Source organism: Emydura macquarii, unplaced genomic scaffold, assembly GCF_026122565.2.
Source record: "Emydura macquarii macquarii isolate MOO-44397 ecotype Brisbane River unplaced genomic scaffold, CSIRO-AGI_Emac_v2 contig_2825, whole genome shotgun sequence".
Lineage (NCBI taxonomy): Eukaryota > Metazoa > Chordata > Testudines > Chelidae > Emydura > Emydura macquarii.
The window spans coordinates 919262-939984 of NW_027132962.1; the positions used below are offsets into that span (position 1 = coordinate 919262).

The 20723-nt window shown below is 41.0% G+C and overlaps 1 protein-coding gene across 3 annotated transcripts in view; it reads right to left on the bottom strand.

The window, feature by feature from the left end:
• The window catches only part of RELCH (RAB11 binding and LisH domain, coiled-coil and HEAT repeat containing), a 125480-nt gene that overhangs the window by 93254 nt on the left and 11503 nt on the right, over positions 1-20723 (bottom strand). For all 3 annotated transcript variants that reach the window (XR_010923624.1, XM_067567928.1, XM_067567927.1), the window contains exons 3-7: positions 6128-6199; positions 5959-6014; positions 5730-5843; positions 1491-1691; positions 1307-1398 (exon numbers count right to left, since the gene is read on the bottom strand). Coding sequence is in view for 2 of the 3 variants with exons in the window: in XM_067567928.1 (XP_067424029.1) it covers positions 1307-1398; positions 1491-1691; positions 5730-5843; positions 5959-6014; positions 6128-6199 (535 nt within the window). In the remaining variant the exon portion in view is untranslated. The remainder of the gene's footprint in view (positions 1-1306; positions 1399-1490; positions 1692-5729; positions 5844-5958; positions 6015-6127; positions 6200-20723) is intronic.

The window sequence follows — 20723 nt, forward strand, 5'->3', positions numbered from 1 at the left end:
ACAGTAAAAAGCAAAAGGTATAGTAAGTTCTTTTTAGTTTAATTGTTTAAACATATTTAAATAAGATTCCTTATCTATCTATATTTAATATTGCTTGGGGAATTCTGTGCCACTGCACAAGCACAGAATTAAACATCCCCTGTAGATCCTCCCGCCCCCTGCAGAATAACTGATTCTAACAGGAGGCGAAGGGAAGCCGTGAGAGGGGTCATGCTGCAATTACACCTTTTGCCTGCCAAGGGCTGATGTGAGAACAGAAGAGGGCAGCTGGCTTACAGGAAGAAGCAGCAAGTTGCAGAGAGGGAGGTGGCAGAGGCTGCCTTCCTCACAGTGCCCTGCCTGTGGGGCCAGGTAAGGAGGCACGGGATATGGGGAGGATGGACAGAGTGGGGCACCCAGGGCTGTTGGGGGTCACACAAACTAAGGTTCAGAAGGGCTAGTGGGGAAGGGGGACAGGCTGGGGCGGGGGCACAGGAGTTAGTGGGATGACAACATTGAGCCAGGGGCTGAATGGGAATGGGTGTGCAGGGCCACACAGCGACAGGGGAACCGAGGATAGAGGGCCACATGGGAAGTGAGGATACAGGGCCACATGGAGACATATACAGATGTGCCTGGCTGAATGAAAGAGGCTAAGTGTCAGCCAGGGTCTGCATGGGGGATGCTCCGTAACAATCTCTTGCTCCCCCACAAAAAACTGTTCCATACTCCTCACACCCACACCCAGCAACTCTACAGGTTCACTACCAAGCCCCTTCCAAGCAATTACTTTTCTCTCTCTCAGATCCTCTTGACTCCCCAAGCCATACAGTAGAAACTCAGAGTTAAACACACCTTGGAAATAGAGGTTATTTGTAACTCTGAAATGTTCATAACAAACATTACAGTTGTTCTTTCAGAAGTTTACAATGGAATATTGACTTAATACAACTTTGAAACTTTACTATGTAGAAGAAAAATGATGCTTTTAACCACCTTAATTTAAATGAAACAAACAATCTTTTTTTTTAAACTCTCTTTTTTTTAGTAATTTACATTTAACACTGTACAGTACAGTATTTGCTCTTTTTCGTCTCTGCTGCTGTGCTGCCTGATTGCGTACTTCTGTTTCCAAATGAGGCGTGTGGCTAACCAGACAATTCGTAACTCTGGAGTTTGTAACTCTGAGGTTCTTCTGTATATTAAATGGTAAGATTCTGCCGGTTCTGAGAATCCCTATGAACCTCTACTGAGGTGTGTGTTGCTTTTTTTAAGAACACGCACACACTGAATATATGTAAAATGCTGCAAAATAAAAAATACATACCTTTCTAGTCTTCGGATTTGTTCCATCAAAGACCATTTCTCACTGTTTAATGCATTAATTTGATCTTCTAATTTTTGCACTATTAAGCATGGCTAAATGCAAGATAAAAATGAAAACAATTTAGCAAACTGCAGTTATAACAGTACATAACAAATCTGTATAAGTGTCTTAACTATTATCTTACTTCTATTGACTGTGGTGCTCCAAATACAGGAATGCTCATTAGTGTAGGAGTGGTAACCTCTAATTCCTCTTCTTCTACACCAATTGCTACATCCACAACATCTCTTGTAGTTATTTGATGGTTTCCAAAGTCACGATAGAGTTGTAACAAATCTGGAGGTTTTGGAATGTTCAATCCTACATCATCCCACAATTCAAAATCCTTGAAAAGATTAAAAGCAGAGTCAGAGATCTATAGAACACTGCTTCTTATCCTTGAATTTTTGTTCACTTCATTACATGTATATACCTGCACGACAAGACGACACTTATATCAAAATGTCAAGGTAACTTGGAGAGTACAAGGTGTGCTGCTTATAACCAACTGATGGGAAAAATAGAAGTTAAAGTTTCTGTTCCAGGACAGATAATAGTAAGATTCCAAAGAAATTTCTAGGCTCTGCATTAAGAGGCCTTCCAAAATGCACATCTGACGATATCTGTAGTTTTCCTTCATAAGTATTGTGGATTTTATCAGGTATAATGCTCAGGCACATTTTTAGCATAAAGCAGGCAGCTGGTAGAAGGATACTGTACAACTGATACAGGGGTCTTTTTGTGATAGTTTAGATAAATAACTAAAATAAAATCCACTTCATACATACACACATACACTTACACGTGGATTTTATTGTATGTATGTATCTAACACAGAGGCCTAAACTATCAAAAATGCGAAGTCACAGAAACTGTGCACAAATGATCCATTACTTACTTAACTGGTTATTTGTGTGCATATTTACATTCACTATTGGGCACTCAATCACAATAATTGTGTACATTTCAAAAGTTGGGGACCATTTTATCTTTTTAGATGATCACCTAAAGTTCTCTATTTCCATGTTTGAATATTTTGCATTATTTCTATCTCCATTGTTAAATTTGTTCAAAATACCTAACATAAGAAAAGAGAAGAACATGTGTAAGACATTAAAAATATATTTGATTACCCAGGTATTGTGTCACTTTGGGTATATCTACTCAGCAACCGGGATTGTGCTTCCCAGAGTGGGAAAATGGGCAAGCAATAGCTCTGCTTAAGCAAGTGTGCTAAAAACAGCAGTGTGGCCACCATCCTGGGTGCTTGGGCAAGCCACCCAAGCACAAATCTGCCTAACCTCAAGTACAGATATGTGTAGCTAGCTCGAGCCGGTGGCCATCCATTCCACGTTGCTACTTTTAGCGTGCTAACTTGAGCAGAACTAGCACCAGTATCTACACATGCTGGGATGCATGCTCCCAACTGCTGTTCAGACATACCTTTGAAGAGCATCTTCAAAGGTATTAAATGCAGACATTTTTGTACAATTCTTTTTTCACTGTTCTTCAGGCATACATTTCTTGTTTTATATTAGAGATCTGGAATTCCTCACCACCACCACTGTCTTTTTATGCATATCCTGGTTGCACAAGTGTCATACACAAGTCTTGTGTGAAGTGATAAAGCTACCAATTAATCTGGAACCAAATTCTGCATGCTGTATTTTTATTCTAAAACATATAATGATATAATTCAGAGGTTTTCTGTTCCTGTTTTATTTGTGAACAATTTCACAGTAATAAACTGAAAATTTTAACACACGTTGAAGTGGGATAACCTGTCTGTGCTTTGAAACCATGTCATCCCGTGTATTAGTACGGCACTCAGTACAACCCAATCCTGACTGGGGTTTCAGGTGCTGTTATGACTTCAATAATTTTTCTAGTATATATATTGTAGACTATTAATTGCACAGAATGACAATGTGGTAGTACTTATTATAATTAGAGCTGGTTGGAAGTTTTCAGTAGATTTTTTCCCCCCACCAAGTAGAGAAAGATTTAGCAAAACTTTTTCTCGTTTTCGATTTATTCTAGTAATAAATATTTTGACTCTTCCTCTGATATTCCATTTCTGACATTGTGACAATGCATTAATTCTATGTGTTGCCATTGTTTTATTCATTCATCAATAGTTACAAGGTAAACATAGCTCTTCTATGCACTTCAGGGGAAATGTAAAAATCTATTAAATAAAAGCAGACATAGGCATAAAACATGGCAGGCAATCTGTAGAAATATTTATTAAAGCGCAGTTTTGCTCAGAAAAAGTCATTATGTGAAATAGCACAGAACTATTCCATGTGTGTCATCAATATCATATTTGCTTACTTTAGTGAGTTTATTCCTGGCATCCCCAGAGCCAACACTTCTGTAAGGCTGTTAGCTTTAGCTTCTTTCTTGGGCATCATGAACAGGATTGTTTGCTACGTTCCAATAAATTACACCAAAGTAACAATCCTTTGAGGGTAGTATTTGGCCCACAAAAGTTCTGTTATTGCTGATTATGCATGAGAAGTAGAGAATCGAGCTTGACTCTCAGAGAATGGGTTGAATTTGCAGGGCTAACCATTAGAAAATATATTTTTTCCCTGTAAACTGAACACATTTGATAAAATGTGAGAAATGTGCAACCCAACCATTTAATTTTTGTGGAGTCACTCTGCAGAGCAGAATTGTGTCTTAAGGAGACCATATTTAATGGAGAGCGTCAAAGAATTCAAATAATTTATTTTAGAAATAAACTGATAGTTCTGTTCCACACTATTCCAACATTGTAGAAATTGTCATGTAATATGTGGAAGCGTTTACGTTTTTCCATAAAGTTATGCTCTTTGTCCATTGTTATATGGATTTACAAAATGTCATCCAATACTATGTAATAGTAATTCCACATCGCTTACTTCATTTTTACTGAGCCTTAAAAACAGACGGTAAATTCTGAGTTGACTGAGAAATAGGTATTGTATAAATTTATGAAAATTGCTGCGCAATATTTTATGCTAGGGATAAACATACTGATAAAATTGATTTGGGATTTCTATTTACTAACTTCATAGAGATTTTAGCTGAGGACTCTGAAGCGTTCATCATATATACATACTGCCAATGACTAGAAAAGAAGTCATAGTACCATATTTATCAATTTGTGGCATGTGTTTCCTGTTACTTTAGGTAGCAATTAGAATATCATTTTCTTGGTATTTGTTCTATGACACATAAAATGAAATCGAATTTTTGAAAAAACATTGTTTCCCCCCTACTTGTAAAGCTGTCGTTGTAAACCATAACACCATTGTTGATTGACTAATTCTTCCCAGCCAATCAGAAGAGCCGAACTCTTTCTCTGCATGTTGGTTCTAAACCTCAGTGACTGTCTACATTAACCCAGAAATGAGCAGATAAATCAAACTTTTCTAAACATGCTAAACTGAGGAAATCGCAATACAAACTTAGAATAGTTACCCTAATGGAATAATTTTGCTCCATATAATTACTTCTGATGAAAAAATGCATGACAAGTTGTCTGGAAAATTAATTTCTCATTTCACTCTCTATGTGCTGTGATTAGAATACACATGAAACTGATACATACAATGGTTACTGATAATAAATACTTTATGATCAGTTGAAGGTGTTCAGAAGATAATGTTAAAAATTCTACAACAACGAAATTCTTCAACACACCTTTTAAGAATGACACTGTGTGAGCGTATAAGTGCACGGAAAATATATGGTGGGTTTGCATTTATGAATTACAACTGGATAATACTTGCTGCATCAAAAGACCAAAAATAAAATGGATTACCAGATTATAAATGCTCTGAAATAATGAATACATTGTTTCTTCTAGAAGTAAATACTAGATATAGACCAGTGATGGACTGTACACAACCAAAACAGGGCTATTGAATTTGAAGTAAAATCTTAATTACTTGTATAAAGTTAATCTGAACACTGCTCAGTGTTGTATACATGGACTGATTAGCGAATAATGCAGTTTTTAGTTAATATGAGTTGATCCAGTTCTAAATTTTTAATGTGCTCTCCAGCTCCTTGTTTACATGTTTTGAAAACAAAGCTTATTTTGATGCATTACTTAGAACTTCTGCACTTTCAATTTTTGGCTCTAATCAGCAAAATATTTATGAACACACACACTTTTATGCATGATAGTAGTCCCACTGACTTCACTGGGATTACTCAGGTGCATATAATTTACTGCAAGTATAAGAGTTTGCAAGAGAAGAGCTTGCTTGTTAAGAGCTACTTTGACCTCAAAAAAAAAAAAAAAGGCCAAATAAAAAACAAAAAGAAACCGAGATCTGAAAACAAGAAGTGCAGGCAAACACTGCTATCAGAATGGTTAACCAAACTTTACCTGATCATCACTTTCATCTGAAAAGGTTATTGAAGTAAGCTTGTAACTATTCTTTAATAAAAATTCATTGACTAGGAAGTTTAGAGCTCTTTTCTCAAGAGGTTTGATTGGCTCCTGGAAAAAAGAAAACAATGAAAACTGTAAATCTTATGCTCACATTCTTTGTGATTGCTATGCTACAACAGAATGTGGATTAAAGTTATTAGCTCAACTTCCGTCAGCCACTTACCTGAATTTCAGGACTTGATTTATAATTTTTTCGTTCCTGCAAAGGAACTTCATTTTCTGCAAAAAAAATAAATTTTTAAATAAAATTTACTCTCTCACACATGGAAAGATCCCAGCTACTTCTACATTGTCAAAGTAGAAAGACGAAAGAAAAGGTTTATGTACACCACCTGCAGCCTGAGTCAGGTTGGCTCGGAGGGCCTGAATGGTCTCCTTGGCTTTCCGTAGTTCAAACTCCAGGACTGGACAGGGATTTGGATTAAACACACACAGGCATCCAACCAAGGAAAGGGAAACAAAAATAAAATATAAAAAGCAAGGATGGGTGTAAAAAAAATATACAGTTTGTATTAAACAGAAAGCATGCAGTCTTTATGGAACTCATGGACACATGCAGCAGAGTTGGCCTGAAAGCAAACTGGTGAACATTTTCCATAATTATATAGTGATCTACAGTTAACCAAACTGGAAGTTCAAGCTGTCTGACAAGGAATCGCTGTAGGTTTTTAATAAAATTACTATAATATGTATCTTTATTTTGCATTAAATTGAGGAAAACATTGTGATGCTTCCATCCTTTTCTTCTCCAAATCCCATTTAAAAATATGCTGTGATATTTTGAGAAAACACAAAGGGGAGACTTTTTTAAAAGCTAGATGTTAGACACAGTGGAAGCAGTTTGTGTGGCAAAACTGACACCATTCAGAAAGCTATGGAATTATTGACTTTTGAAACTATTTAAGGTTGTTTTATAATAAAGAAATTACACATTACTATTTTGCTACTTTGAATGTATGACATGGAAACATCTCAAAAAGTTTTAATCCTACTATATTTTTTGCTACAAGATAGTTACCAAAATGTCCTTTAAAAGGTTTTTTGTAACAATTCCCATAGGGTTTCTGTTATTTTCTAGAAGTAGCTTTGGATTTTTCACTTTAACAAGAATCAACGGAGCTATTGCAACAAGTCAAATACGTTTAAATATGCATTGCTAAAAAGAAGACCTACATATCTCCTTATAGTCCTCAGAGGAAGCTTACAGTACATCATTACTTATTCCTAAACAATGTTTCCTCTGAAAGTCTTTACTTATACTAGAATTCTAGAACTAGGGTCAACTGAACTCAAGTTCAAAATTGAAGATTTAAAGAGAATAATAAAATTCAGCTGTTCAACATCTCCATTGTGAATTATCCTAACAACATTCCAATAAAGTTAGAGTAAACTAGTATTTTTTAAATGTGAGTATAGTGCTGCTACCTTGAGAGTTACAAAAATCAAGGTCATGTATACAGTAACTGCCAATTTAAAATATACTTTGAACCTTTGTAAAAGGATTTAACAGGTTTTATTTCCATAGCCATTTACATTTAAAAGTTTTGAGGGAGCTACCAGCATTCAGATACTTTACTGATTCGACTCAGCCAGGTATAGAGCGATATGTGGATTAATCTGAATATCAAATGTAGGCAACCACACTTAAACACGAAATATTCAGTTGCCTAGAAAAAAATGAAGTCTTTCAGAATTTAACTAGAAGCAATAAAACTATATACTTAAGTCAGTGGTCCCCGAACTGTGGGGCCCACCCACCTACGGGGGTGCAGAGGAACGTTTAGGGGGTGGGGGAATGCGGTGAGGCCTGGGCCAGCCCCCATGGGGGTGGGAAAGAAGCATCATGCTTCCAGTCTCACTTTGCCCCTAGACCAGCTCCACCCCAACCCCATTCAGCCCCCAGTCCTGCTCTGCCTCCAGGCCCAGCTCCACCTCCCGGCCCATTCCACCCCAACCCTGCTCCAGCCAACTCTGCCCTCATTCCCTTCCTCTCTGCCCCCAGACTAGCTCTTCCCCATCCCCAATTCCACCCCCAGCTCTGCCTTCAGCCCAAGCATCATTGCTGAGGAAGCCTTGATTATGCATTAATTGCAAGGGGGGGGGGAGGGAAGGAGGAGGTGCAGATAGATTCTGTTAATGGTAAGGGGGGGGCGTGACTGGAAAAGTTTGTGCACCACTGATTTAAGTGTTAGCTGAGATTGTCTGAAACTAGTTTAAATTTTAATACTTATGTGAGCTAATGATGATGCAACTCTGAAGTAAGAATACATTTAATATATTCTTCAATCATTGCCTGGAAACACTTTATTGGAGTATTCTGAAAGATGATAATACCGTGAAGTCAGTGTCTCATTTAATTGGCTCTTGTTTGTAAGATGTATTATTCAGTTCTAGAACAAAGTGTACAAATAATTCAGTTTCCCTGTTGGACGGTCATTAACAAGAATCTTGTCTATAGAAGAGTTCATGGAAAAAAGTTTCACTCAATTTGCATTTATCCATCAAAACTGAAGTAGTAACTACAGTACATCACATTTACTACATGAAAGTAACTAACTTATTTGATGTACAGAATTTTACTGCAGCAGTACAAAAGCACAACTGAAGATCTGATGAGAAAGTATGTAAAAGATTTCTTTAGTCAGCAATGCTGATCTGCAAACTTTTCTGTGCAACCAAGTTAGAAAGTGATTTTACTGAAAATTAGACTTTATATAATAACTAATTGTTTTTAGTACTTGCTTAAACATATGAATATCACAAGCTTATAGATAGATTCTAAATTGTATTAATTTATTCAATTTTGAAAAATATAAAAAACACGTAACTGACTGAATTTAGATAAAATAATCATTTACCAAAAAGTGAGCATGTGTTCATATTTTTGGATCTCTTTAAAATATTAATTATAAAAAATAAATTACAGAACAATTGCAGATCAGGAATGCCCTGGATCAGAATGATATAAATGTAAAAAAATACTGGTTAAAAAAAACAAAAACAAAACAAAAACCACAAACTGGAGAAACTCAGAAATCCCACTGAGGAAAACTGAAGCAGAAATAAGGTAGACATATGGCTGAAGGCATAGAAAGCCAAAAAACCCATGTCAGACAAACCCATGTCAGACGGCAAGAATTAAAATTTGAGTGAACAATTGCAATGATGCTGAAGGAATAAAACACAACCATTATGACTTTACCTGTTTGTTCCTATCAAAATAGTTTACTCTGCTGCATGTTTCTCTTTAAACAGTTTAAGATTCTGAACAAGACAAATATCTGAGGAGCATTAGCTATACAGTATGTCAAAACAGTCTCATTATATGTCACAAAATAAAACTGGACACAAGTCTCAGACTTCATTTCTTATTGTCTAATCTATTTTAGCTGACAAAATTTCAGTTTTCAGCAACTTAAATGCATTTGCCTTTTTTCTTTAAAAAAAAAAAAAAGTGTACATTTGCCTGTTTGATTTTTCTTACTCTGCATAGTTTGTAAAATGTTAGTCCAGAATATTGATTCAATTTTAAAAAGATCATTCAGAATTAACATTTTATTCGAGAGAGACAGTTAGGCACATTTCCACAAGCAGCTACATTTCATGATGTTTTGTTACTGCATTCTTTATCACACAACAGTGATCAGCACGAAAGTCAACATATGCTGAGAATTACTTCATAGTTCTTGCTAAGGAAATATTTCTTACTCTGTTCAAGAGAAAAATTGCAGCATCATATCACTGCATGATAACTTGGCAAATATTAACCACTGTATGGTATCAGTACCTATTGTCAGGGAGTTGAATTCCTTTATGATTTAAGGGCAGCAAGTAGAAATACCTGCAATGGACTCTCAGTCCATTGGACTGCTTTAAATGTCAGGCTTGATAGAACAGTTAACAGCATTTTAGGCAATTTGGAGGGAGGGTTTATCAAGAGCAATCCAGATAAGTCTGTTTGGTGTGAAATAGCTCTCAAGGAAAAAGTTAGTTTCCTCCCACTGCTGTCAGGAAAGCAGAGGGTCAGAAGCTGGAGTCCAAAAGGTGGCTAATCTCCCTACAAGAAGGTTACTCACTCTGTGCAGTAACTGAGGATCGAGATGTATGTCCTTCTGGGTGCTCCAGTGTAAGTGTGGCAGCACTCCCTGTGCCTGGGATCGGAGACCTTTGGTAGTAGTGCCCATTGGACCGCATATGCACTCCTCCAGTCTCATGCCATGAGTGGCATCTATATATAGTGCTGTATGGACCAAATGTCCCCCAGTTCCTTCTCTACTGCACAGCTTATATGTCATCTCTGAAGCAGAGGAGAGGAGAGCAGGTAGTGGCGCACACACAGGGACACACATCTCAAAGGACCTCAGTTGCTGCACAGGGTGAGTAATCTTTTCTTCTTCAAGTGATGTCCTTATGGGTGTTTCTCTGTAGGTGACTATAAAGCAGTGCTGCTAGTTGGAAAGCTTCGGAGTGGTGTTTAATGCGGAGAAGAGGACAGTGTGTCCTAGTAGGACATCTGTGGCTGCCTCATGAATAATTGCATAGTGATGGCTAAAAGTGTCCGCAGTTGCTCATGTGGCCACTTTGCAAATGTTAGCAATTGTTGAGAAAGGCAATTGAGGTGGAGAGAGAGTGAGTGGAATGTGCTCAAGTTTCAGGAAGAGGTAGTAGATTGTACAGTTGGTAGGATAGGTGAATACCTTAAGTGTTCCACTTGGAAAGGTGTTGCTGAGACATGGTTGTGTCTTTTGATCTTTTAGCCGTTGATAGGAATAAGCGTGGTGATAACCTAAAAGGTTTAATCTTGTCCAGGCTTGTCTCACATCCAAAGTGTGTAATGCTGCTTCCTCCTGGTTGTTATGCAGTTTTGGAAAGAAAGTTGATTTAGAAGAAAGGAGGGTGGTACCCTGGGCAAGAGTTTTGGATGTGGATGTAATGTAACCTTATCTTTAAGAAAAATAATGTGAGGGGGTGGCGGGGTGGTATGACATGAGCATGCCAATTTCACCTATCTGTCAGGCAGAAGTGCTTTTTTCATGGATAAATGAATATAAGAGCACATTGCTATTGATTCAACAGTGGTCTAGTAAGAGAGCACAGGACCAGGCCAGGGTCCCAAGCTGGGATCCATTACGTGAGGGTAAAGGTTCTGGAGACCCTTCAGGAATCTTTTCATGAGTGGGTGAAAGGCCGTAATGGCAGCTAAGTGGACATGAATGGAACTGGTAGATAACCCTGATCTTTTAAGATATAAAATATAGACTATGACAGCGGTAGTCAACAGGCGGATTGCAGGCCAAATCTGGACCGCCAGATACAAAGTATTTTGGGGTCCGTTCAAAAGTATTTATTTATTATTTTTTTAAAAAATTCTCAGGGGTCTGGACCTTGACCAATAAATTTGGACCTTGACAAAAAATAATTGACTACCTCTGCTCTAGGACGAGGAGCAAGGGAATGCTCATTGCACCACCGTTCATGTCAAGGCACTGGGATTGGAATCTTGTCCATTTTTGGAGGCAAGTGAGTCGAGTTGAGTCACATCTGATATTCAAGAGTATCTCTTTCACTGCCTCTCAACAGGTCATTTCTGAATCTGGAAACTATGAAGGAGCCATGCCTTCAGATGGAGGATTTAATCTGCATCATGTAAAAGGAGCTGTGGAGTCAGCTGCAGAGTGATCGGAGGACATACCATCATGCGAATAAGGTAGAGTATACCAAATCTGTCATGACCATGTTGGAGCTATAAGGATGACTTGGGGTTGGCCCCCTTGAATCTTGTAGAGTACTCTGAAAAGAAGGGGAAAGGGAGAAAAGGTGTAGAAGCAGCGAGGCATCCTATGTGAGGAGGAACACGTCTCCCAGAGATCTGTGGCCTAGCCCACTCCTGAGCAGAATTGAGGACATCAGGCATTCTCTGATGTGGAGAAGAGTTTGATGGTTGGGAATTCCCAGTGACTGAATATACGGTGTAGGGCATGCATATCCACTTGAGGTCTTGGGAGACTCTCCTGCTCAACAAGTCCACTGTGGTGTTCTGGTGTCCAGGAGGTATGTGGCTGATGTACTGATGTTGTGTTGGATACACTAGTTCTGTAATTTCAGTGCTTGTGAGCACAGAGAGTGGGAACTTGCTCTGCCCTGCCTGTTGATGTAGGGCATGCAGGTGATATCTGTCATAAGCCGTATAGTGAGATGCCTGATCAATGGCAGAAAATGTTGGCAAGCATTGCTAACTGCTTGTAACTCTAAGAGGTTGATGTGTAAGGTGGATTTGGTTAAAGAACCATCTGCCCTGCATTCTATGGGTCTGAAGGTGTGCTCTCCAACCAATTAAGGAGGCACTGATTGTTAGTGTCATGGTTGGTGCTGGTTGAAGGAAAGGGACCCCGATACCAAGATTTTTGGGTTGTGTCCACCAGAGTACTGAGTCCTTGACTATGAGAGACATGGATAGGAGTTTGTGAAGACTGTCTGTGAGATACCTAGACTATACACACCCATGCCTGCAGACAGTGCAGGTGCAACCTCGAATACCTTACCACAAAAGTGGCTGCTGTCATGTGGCTGAGCAGCTGAAGACATGTTCTCACTATGGATATGAAGTCGACTATTGCTGAGAATCTGTGAGCTGGGAGGAAAGCTCTGGCTTTTAATGGCATCCATTTGTGCCCTGATGAACTCCAGATATTGCATGAGTGATGGCTTTGATTTCTCTAGGTTTATGCAAAGGCCAAGGTTCACAAAGAAGTCTAGTGTCAGTCGTGGTGTAAAGAGTGTCAGGCTTGGATTGGGCCCTGAGGAGGTAGTCATCTAATTATGGAAACATGATTACCGAAAGGACTTTGGAGAATATTTGGGGAGGCTGTAGAGAGTACCAAAGGCAGTACCCTGTATTGGTAGTGATCTGTGCCTATGGTGAATCAGAGAAATCATCTGTGGGCAGGGTGTATTGTGATGTGAAAGTAAACGTCTTAGAGGTCGAGGGCCAAGAACCAGCCCTCCTGTTTCAGTGCTGGGATAATAGTCACGAGAGTAACCATCTCAAAACATTGCAGTTTGACTAAGATATTGAGGTTTCGTAGGTCTAGGATTGGTCTCCACTCGATGGATTTCTTTTGGATCAGAAAATAGGAGTAAAAATCCTTTCCTCTGTGTTGGAAAGGGATCGGTTCTATGGCTCCTAGTTACAGAAGGTGGTTTATTTATTCTCGTAAAACATGTTCATGAGAAGGATCCTGAAGAGGGATAGGAAGGGAGGGTGGGATAGAAAAGAATGGGATGGAATATCCTTCATTGATGATCTCTAGGCCCATTTGTCCCAAGTAATTAGTCACCATCATGGATGGAAAGGGACTAAATGGTTGCCAAACTGATGGGATGTTGACAATGGTTGTAGTGACTTGTATGGGGGAGAGGCTTCTCGGGTCCTGAACCGCAACTTCAAAATTGTTGTTTGGCTGACGCCATGTGAGAGAGTCCTTTGAGGAGTTGAGTGTCTGTGCTTCATAGGGGGTTTCTGTTGTCAATGCTGTATGTCGTACTGTCAATGAGGGGTGAACGGTGGTGGTTGGTATCTTGGGGGAGGTTGGAATTTCCCCGGTCATCACTTCAGTGCTAGTGTATAAATGTCAAGAGATGTAGAGTCACTCGAGAGTCCTTTAGGGTTTTCAGTGCATTCTGCAAATAATTTGGGGTCCTCAAAAGATATGTCCTCAACAGTGGTTTGCACCTCCTTAGGGAGTCAGAGACGTGCAGTCTCTATGGCTGTCATGATGGAACGAGCAGCTGCATCTGTGGAATCCAAGGAGGCTTGTAAAGCCGAATGGGCCAAGAGATGTCCTTCAGTTAGGAGTGCCTGGAGTTGTTACTACTTGTTGTCAAGAAGGTCCTGGCAGAATTCCTGTATATTGGAGTAATTGAGATAGTTACATTTGGACATGAGAGCCTCATAAGTGGGGATGCATAATTGGAGTGTTGCGGATAAATAAGCCTTGTAGCCAAATAGATTCAGTTGCTTTCAATTCCTGTCATAAATGGTGGATCTTGTGGCATTGGCTTTTCATGTACAGCATTGACAACCAGGGAGTTTGGAGTAGGGTGAGAAAAAATAAATTTAATGTCTTTAGTGGGGAATGTAATATTTCTTGTCTACCCACATGCAGGTTGGTGGGATGGACCTAGGCCAGATTGAGATGGGCCTCTGACAAGGAGAGCTATCTTTGCATGCAAGATATCGAGCAGTTTTTACTGTTGCTCTTTCACTTCCTTCAGAGGATTCTGGAAGGAGTCGGCTATCCTGTGAAACCGCTACTGGAAGTGTTTAAAATTGTCTCCTGACATAGGGGGTGGAGGCATGATGGCCTTTTCGGGGGAAAGAGGGAGAAATGGAGTGGTAGCGTAACCTCCTATTCCTGTTCTTCCTCGTCCGGTACCAAGAGTGGATTGGTCTCAGGTGGTCGATAGATGGCTGAGGATGGTGAGCGTGGATGTCTCTGGCTTTGTTTTAGGGAGGTTTTGAAAACTGATCTGTACGTGGCCCAGGGATCCCAGTATGGCCAATGTGGAGGGAATGGCACATCGATGGCAGTCCGCACCAGGGCCAAGTCCGGTTGCAGGCTGTGGATAGTGAAGACATGTAGATGACGTCTTCTGTGCCTGTCCCAAATATCAGGGTGGGATGGAGTAATCCTCCTCCTCTTCTTTGTCTCCTCACTGAAGAAGGGTGGTGCTGTCCCCGGAGAGGAAAATGAGCAGTGCTGGGACTCTGGAGAAGAGGACAGAGATGGAGGGAGCACGTGTCTGAGTACTGGCAACTCAGGCATACCATATCATTAGATCCTTGAACTCCTGGGGAGGAGGAAGAAGCATCATGGGCAGCACAGGACTTCTGCCTTTAGGGAGGTTGGGCATCAGTGCTTGAACCGTGGCCTCTCCCCTTCTGAAGGCCCCGTCCTAGGCCCAACTCCCACTCAGCCCTCTCTCCCAAGGCTCCCCCTGGATGAGTAGCAAAACCTGTTAGCCCTGGGGCCAGCTCCCTGCAGCCAGATGCGTCTCAAGGGCTGGCTGGGCCGTGGGGAACCACCTGGCTCCTGAGCCCTCTTCACTGGGTCCCTAGCCTCCTGCTGGTCTCACACCCAGGCCTGCTGGCTACAGACCTTTGGAGTCCCCAGGCAGAGCTTGCCAAGCCTCGCTGGCCACGGGAGTGCACTGGGTGCTCCATGGCGATGCGTCCCAGAGTGGCTCCTGGGCCAAGAGCAGCAGCTGGGACAGGGGGAAGGACCTAGTGGCAGCCTAGAGACTCCCAGCTCACCTGGCAGTAGCACTCACTGCTCAGCCCCTCACCATGTGCGTCTTCTCCAGGCTCTGCTTGGGATCAGCCTCCGGCCCCACTGAGGGGATAGAGACTGTGATCATTGCACTGCTGGCCATGCCGGGGAGCCCGTTCCATTCATTGTTGCCCTGACCTGTCCGCAGCACTTGGGGGAGAAGGGAGGGTGCCAGAGCATGCTGCCAGACCCACTTGGACTGGCTGGTGGGGAGCACTGCTGCTGGGGTAGGTGGAGGAGTTCTTTGGACTGCCACTGGGTCCTTCCCTCAGTTCCAAGTCACTGCTCCCAGCCCCCGTGGCCTAAGGGCCACTCCAGGGCGCGTTGCCATGGAGCACCTGCACCGGGCTACGTGCCCACGCACAGCCCTGCAGCCGGGGGTTTGGTGAGCACTGCCTGGGGCTTCCAATGAGTCTAGAGATGCTGGGCCCAGGTGTGAGGCTGGCAGGAAGATGGGGGGGCGGCCCGACAAGGAGGACTCCGGAGCCCGTTGGTCCCCTGCAGGCTCAGCCAGCCCTAGTGATGCACCTGGCTGCAGGAAGCTGGCCCTGCTGCTAATGGAGTTTGCACTGCTCATCCAGGGGGGAGTCTCAGGGGAGAGAGTCAAGCAGGACTGCCTAGTGCACAGCAGGGATGGAGCATGGGTGGAGCAGGAGCTTCCAGCAGCAGCTCTTTAGGAAAGCTTAGCCTCCCCCAGCCTATTATACCCACTGCCCATGAGGAGTATCTTTGGCACCAGCAGTTGCATTGGTGCCAAGAAAGAGGTGCATTCTCTGGAACAACCAGCAGATGGAGTCAAGGACTTACTCATTGCTAAGAGCTTACTCGATGCCGTAAGTTTAGTTGGTGCACCATTTTTGATGGTATCACACGGGGTTCCCCAGTGCCAAGAGACAGCGCGGTCACCTGTAGGTCCATCTGTTTAGGGTCTTTAAACTTCTCTTTAATTCTGGTACCGAAGGTACTGGGACAGTCATGGGAGCTGTGTCTCATCCCCGAAGAAGTCGAGGCTACTGATCTGCTGTCAGGCGGTTCCTCAGAGGCTGATGAAGTAACCCATTTCTTCCCATAAGCATGGGAAAGGGAGAATTTGCTCTTGGAAGGGCGCGGCGAGTGAGGGTTAGTGAACAACCTAGTGGGAGCATGAGAACTGCATGAGGAAAGTGTCTGGACCATGGCCCGAGCTGGTCACAGGAAACTCTCCATGAAAAGTGACAGCCGAATGTCTCCGTCCTTTTTGGCTCTGGCAGTCAAGTTGTGACAATGGGTGCACTTTTGTGGGCTGTGCCCCTCTCTCAGGCAGTAGACGCAATGTGGGTGGCCATTGTGTACTGGGAAGGCCTCATGGCAGGAAACACTCCTCTTAAAGCCGGGTGATCCAGGCATAGAGGTGAGGAAGAAAACTTCCTGGGTGGAAAGGATGGGAAGAGGGAAATGGAATCTTAAGCTAAGAACTCACGGGAAGGCAAGGAGGGAAATTTTTTTTTTTTTTGGTGAAAAGAGGACGATAAAGAAAATGAGTTATTAATAAACTAAACTAAGGTAAGCTAACAGTTAAGGGCACTATCTAATGGTTCAGAGGACAGAAGGGCTCTGCTCCAGATTCCGTCCTAGACCAAAGGCGGTCAAGAAGGAACTGGGGAGGAGAGGGGGATGTTGGACTGCACAGCGCTATATACAGATGCCGCTCACTGCATGAGACGGGGAGAAGCGCATATGCAGTTTAATGGGCACTGCTACCGAAGGTCTCTGATCCCAGGCACAGGAGGTGCTGCAGTACCTACAGTGGAGCATCCATAGGGACATCACTTGAAGAACAATCAATGGTTTCTGTAGTCTATTCAGCTTCCAAATAAGGAAGACAAAACTACCCAAGTAGAATTTGCTTCATGACACTTGGGGTTGCTTGTTTCTCCTCAAAGGAAGAAGAGCTCAGATTGCTTCAGCTGCCTTAGGAAAGCACTGAGCCTGCATTACTGAAGTTGAACCTTCCAAGTAAGTGACTAAGGATCTAAAGTTAAAATTTTCAGAAGAGATCAGTTATTTTCAATGTCTCAGTTTGTGGGTGCCTAACCTGAGACACATTAAAGAGGCTTGATTTTCAAGGTTGGTTGGCTCAACATTTTCTAAAAAACAATGCTTCTTTAAGAATCTCAAAATAATTAGATACTTGAGAATCTTGACCTAAGGCTGAGAACTCCAGTTTAAAATACTCTGCAAGTAAGGGTCAAAGCCTACTTCTGAGAGGGCATGGGGACAGGAAGTAAGAGTGTAGGGCTATGTTATGTTAGTAATCTTCCCTCTGGACCAAGAAAATAAAGTAGTTGCAATAAATATCTCTACTATAAAACCAGCTTTAGTACCTGGTTGTTGGAGAGCCACTGGACCAAATACACGCTTGCAAGTAGTACAACTGCTGTTACTTCAGTGGAATTTTTCATACCTCTCTGAATCAGAGTTTGTCAGTCTTTTTCCATAGTACTGCATAAATGACAGTGTAAAGGCAGTTACTATGAAGATGTGTGTCTCTATTCCTTTCAAACTGTATCTTCTGAAGTCATTATGTGTTTTCAGTGTTATTGTAGTTGTGTGGTCCCAGGATATTAGAGAAAGTGGGTTATACCTACTTGGAGCTCTTCTTCAGAGGCAGGGAAAGGTACTCAGAATGTCATGCTAAACAGCCTGTTCCACCTTGTATTTAGCTGTAAGTAATTAACACATACTGTATGACACCATTACCTCTATGGTAATGGGATTACTGGAACAAGCCTATAGATGTGGGGAGGAAGGGAAAGCCAGACAGAGAAAAGAGTGATGGTGGAGGGAAGACTGGAACTGACAGATCTGACAGTGGAGATTGATTTTTCGAGTTAGTTCATATTCATTAAATACACAAATCAGGACATCACATGCCTATAATTTCCAGATCTACGGTTTTAGTAGATATGGGGTTAGTAGTTATTGGATGAGTTTTTCAAACTCTAATTCATATAATTTCAAAATAACTATAATAATTCTATACCACAGAGTGAATTTAAGATTAAGCAGAAGCCTCTTAGGTTCCATTCTATTAATAAAGGATGCTATAGGTTTTTGACTGAAAGTTTGTATTCTTTATTATTCTGTAGGAATGAAACCCATTTTAATTAGCTTGTTATTTTACCATAATGAATGTTAAGGGGAGGAATATTAAACCACATCAGCTCTTCAACATTAGCTTTTATTAATTTTTTTTCCATTTAACTCAGCTCTTAAACTATGAACTATGCTGGTTTTAGATTAAAGAAAAATTAAGTATCCAGTTGAATGAATTTTCCAGCAAAATGGGTCAGCTTTTGGCAATTTTCACCTAATACCACAAATTTTAAGGACAAACGAATTTTGGATCACTCTTTTTAGATTGCTTACATACATATATAGATAATTTCTGATACCCAGATCTTCATGTATTATATAATATCAGGGGGTCCAGGTAGCAAAATAAAATTTCTTAAAGTTGTAATTTGGTTTGTCATGCGTAGCCACATATCCAGGCTGATGAATTTTCAGGTTTTACATCATTTTGCCCTCAAAGAGATGAAGATGAAAAAATTCAACCGTAGTACAGGTCCACTTAGATCCTCTTGACCAGATTCCCCAGATGACAAGCTCTGAAGGAAAAAACCCTATGAAACTCTTCCCCCTTATCCATTTTAACTACAGATGGGAGCAAAGGGACTGGCAGATCTGAAATGCATAAATCCATTCTCTTTTCTGCTTACACAATTCTCCTACGTGGACTGAACATCAATACTGAGAACTGGAAGAGATAAATATAAGCAGATGCCTTGAACTATTATTATAAAAAGCCTGAAAATAAGGCCAGTGCTGTATATAATAGCAAGAAGAGCAATACAAGGCCTTCCGTTTGTCAGTTATCAAATACTTTGCCACAGTGTTTTTCAATGAGTAAAGTAAAATATGTTCTAACAGTGACTGGCCATGACACAATTTTGTTTTTACAACTAACTCAGGACCAATTTATATCAGCTACTGATAAGTACAATGGCTTATTTCCTTACCACTTTCAAGGGGGACAATACTAAAATCAGAAATTATGGGTTCTATCCATAGAAATATTTCAAGGGGAGGATAGCAGTATGAAAAGGTAGTTAATTCCAAGAGCAAGCATGAACTATTAAAAGGAACCATGCATATCAGATTATGTCCTCACTTCTTCCCAAAAGGCTGAAATTCAAACTCCTAAGAGCACTATCATATCAAAGCGTCTCCTTAGACGAGAGAAGAAAAAGTGAGAGAAAAAGCAAGAGGAAAATAAGAAAGAGGGATTAAGTTAGTCAAGTTTATTTTGCAAATATAAAAACAGGCTGTCTTTGCAAGTAGGAGGGTCTTTAAGTGCTACAATTGTAGCCCAGATTTGATTTGTTTAAAGTGACACTGGAAATTTAAAAAAAGAAAAGTCTGGTGCCAGAAACAGTTCTCCTCCATGTTGGAATAACACTTAAGATCACTATAAGAGATTGAAAATAGAATTTTCTTCTTTGGTTTACTTTGTGTGTTTGACAGAACTGTGCATTGCTCTGTGTAGCTCGAAAACTTGTCTCTCTCACCAATAGAAGTTGGTCCACCCACTTTGTCTCTGTCTCTCTAATATACTGGGACATACACAGCTAAAACAACACTGAATGCCGTACAGGCAGTCAGTTTATCATTTAGGTGGATCATTCACACAGCAACAGGGGGAAGAGATTTGTGCTGCCTTTACCTAGACTAGAATTCAAACTCACTGGATCTTTTGAAGGCTTTAAATGGTCTTAGCCACAAAGAAGTAGTATTCAAACTTGACCTGATTCAATATTCTTTAATATTCTGTTTAACAAGTTGGTTGTTGAATTCTGCACCAGTTTCGGTTTCTGGACAAATTCAACACTCTTCTGAGCAGCACACTGAGACTGGTAGACCAGATGCCAGTTCATGTCAAGGTCTCAAGTTAACACTATCAAATACATAGCTGGAAACCAGTCTTACTCACCAGTGTGATAGTACTGCTAAAACAGGTATTAGGCTTGTAACAATGTGTTTAGACTTTATGAAAAGCTTGTAAATTGCTGCATGCATTAATCTCGCTTAATATATCTGTAACCCATGCTACATGGTAGTACTTGGTTTGGTAACTGTAAAAATGTTTGCTTTGAAAATAAAAATCTAATCAGGAAAGACGCATTACTAAGTGTGAAATACTAGTTCACCACAAGAGGTTATATCTCCTCCCCAACAAAAGAATGTCTACGGACATCAGACAAGTCATTGTGGACAAAAGACTTGTTGATTGCTTTTCCTACAGCCCTGAAGAGATTGTGTGTCCAAGCCTTTGTCCTGTCACAGCTTGAACACTGGCAGAAAGGAATAAAAATCCCTGTTAAGGAGAATTTATTATTCCTGTGCTGCTTGAACTCTGAAGGGCAAGTATTTCTAAGGACAAGCAAGGTGTCCTCAGCTGTTTTGACTGGGTTAGCCCTAAAGGTATACAGAGTCTGCTTACTATAGAAGTTTTTAATCACCTTTTGAAACCTGACTAACTCATTTGTGTCCATACCTG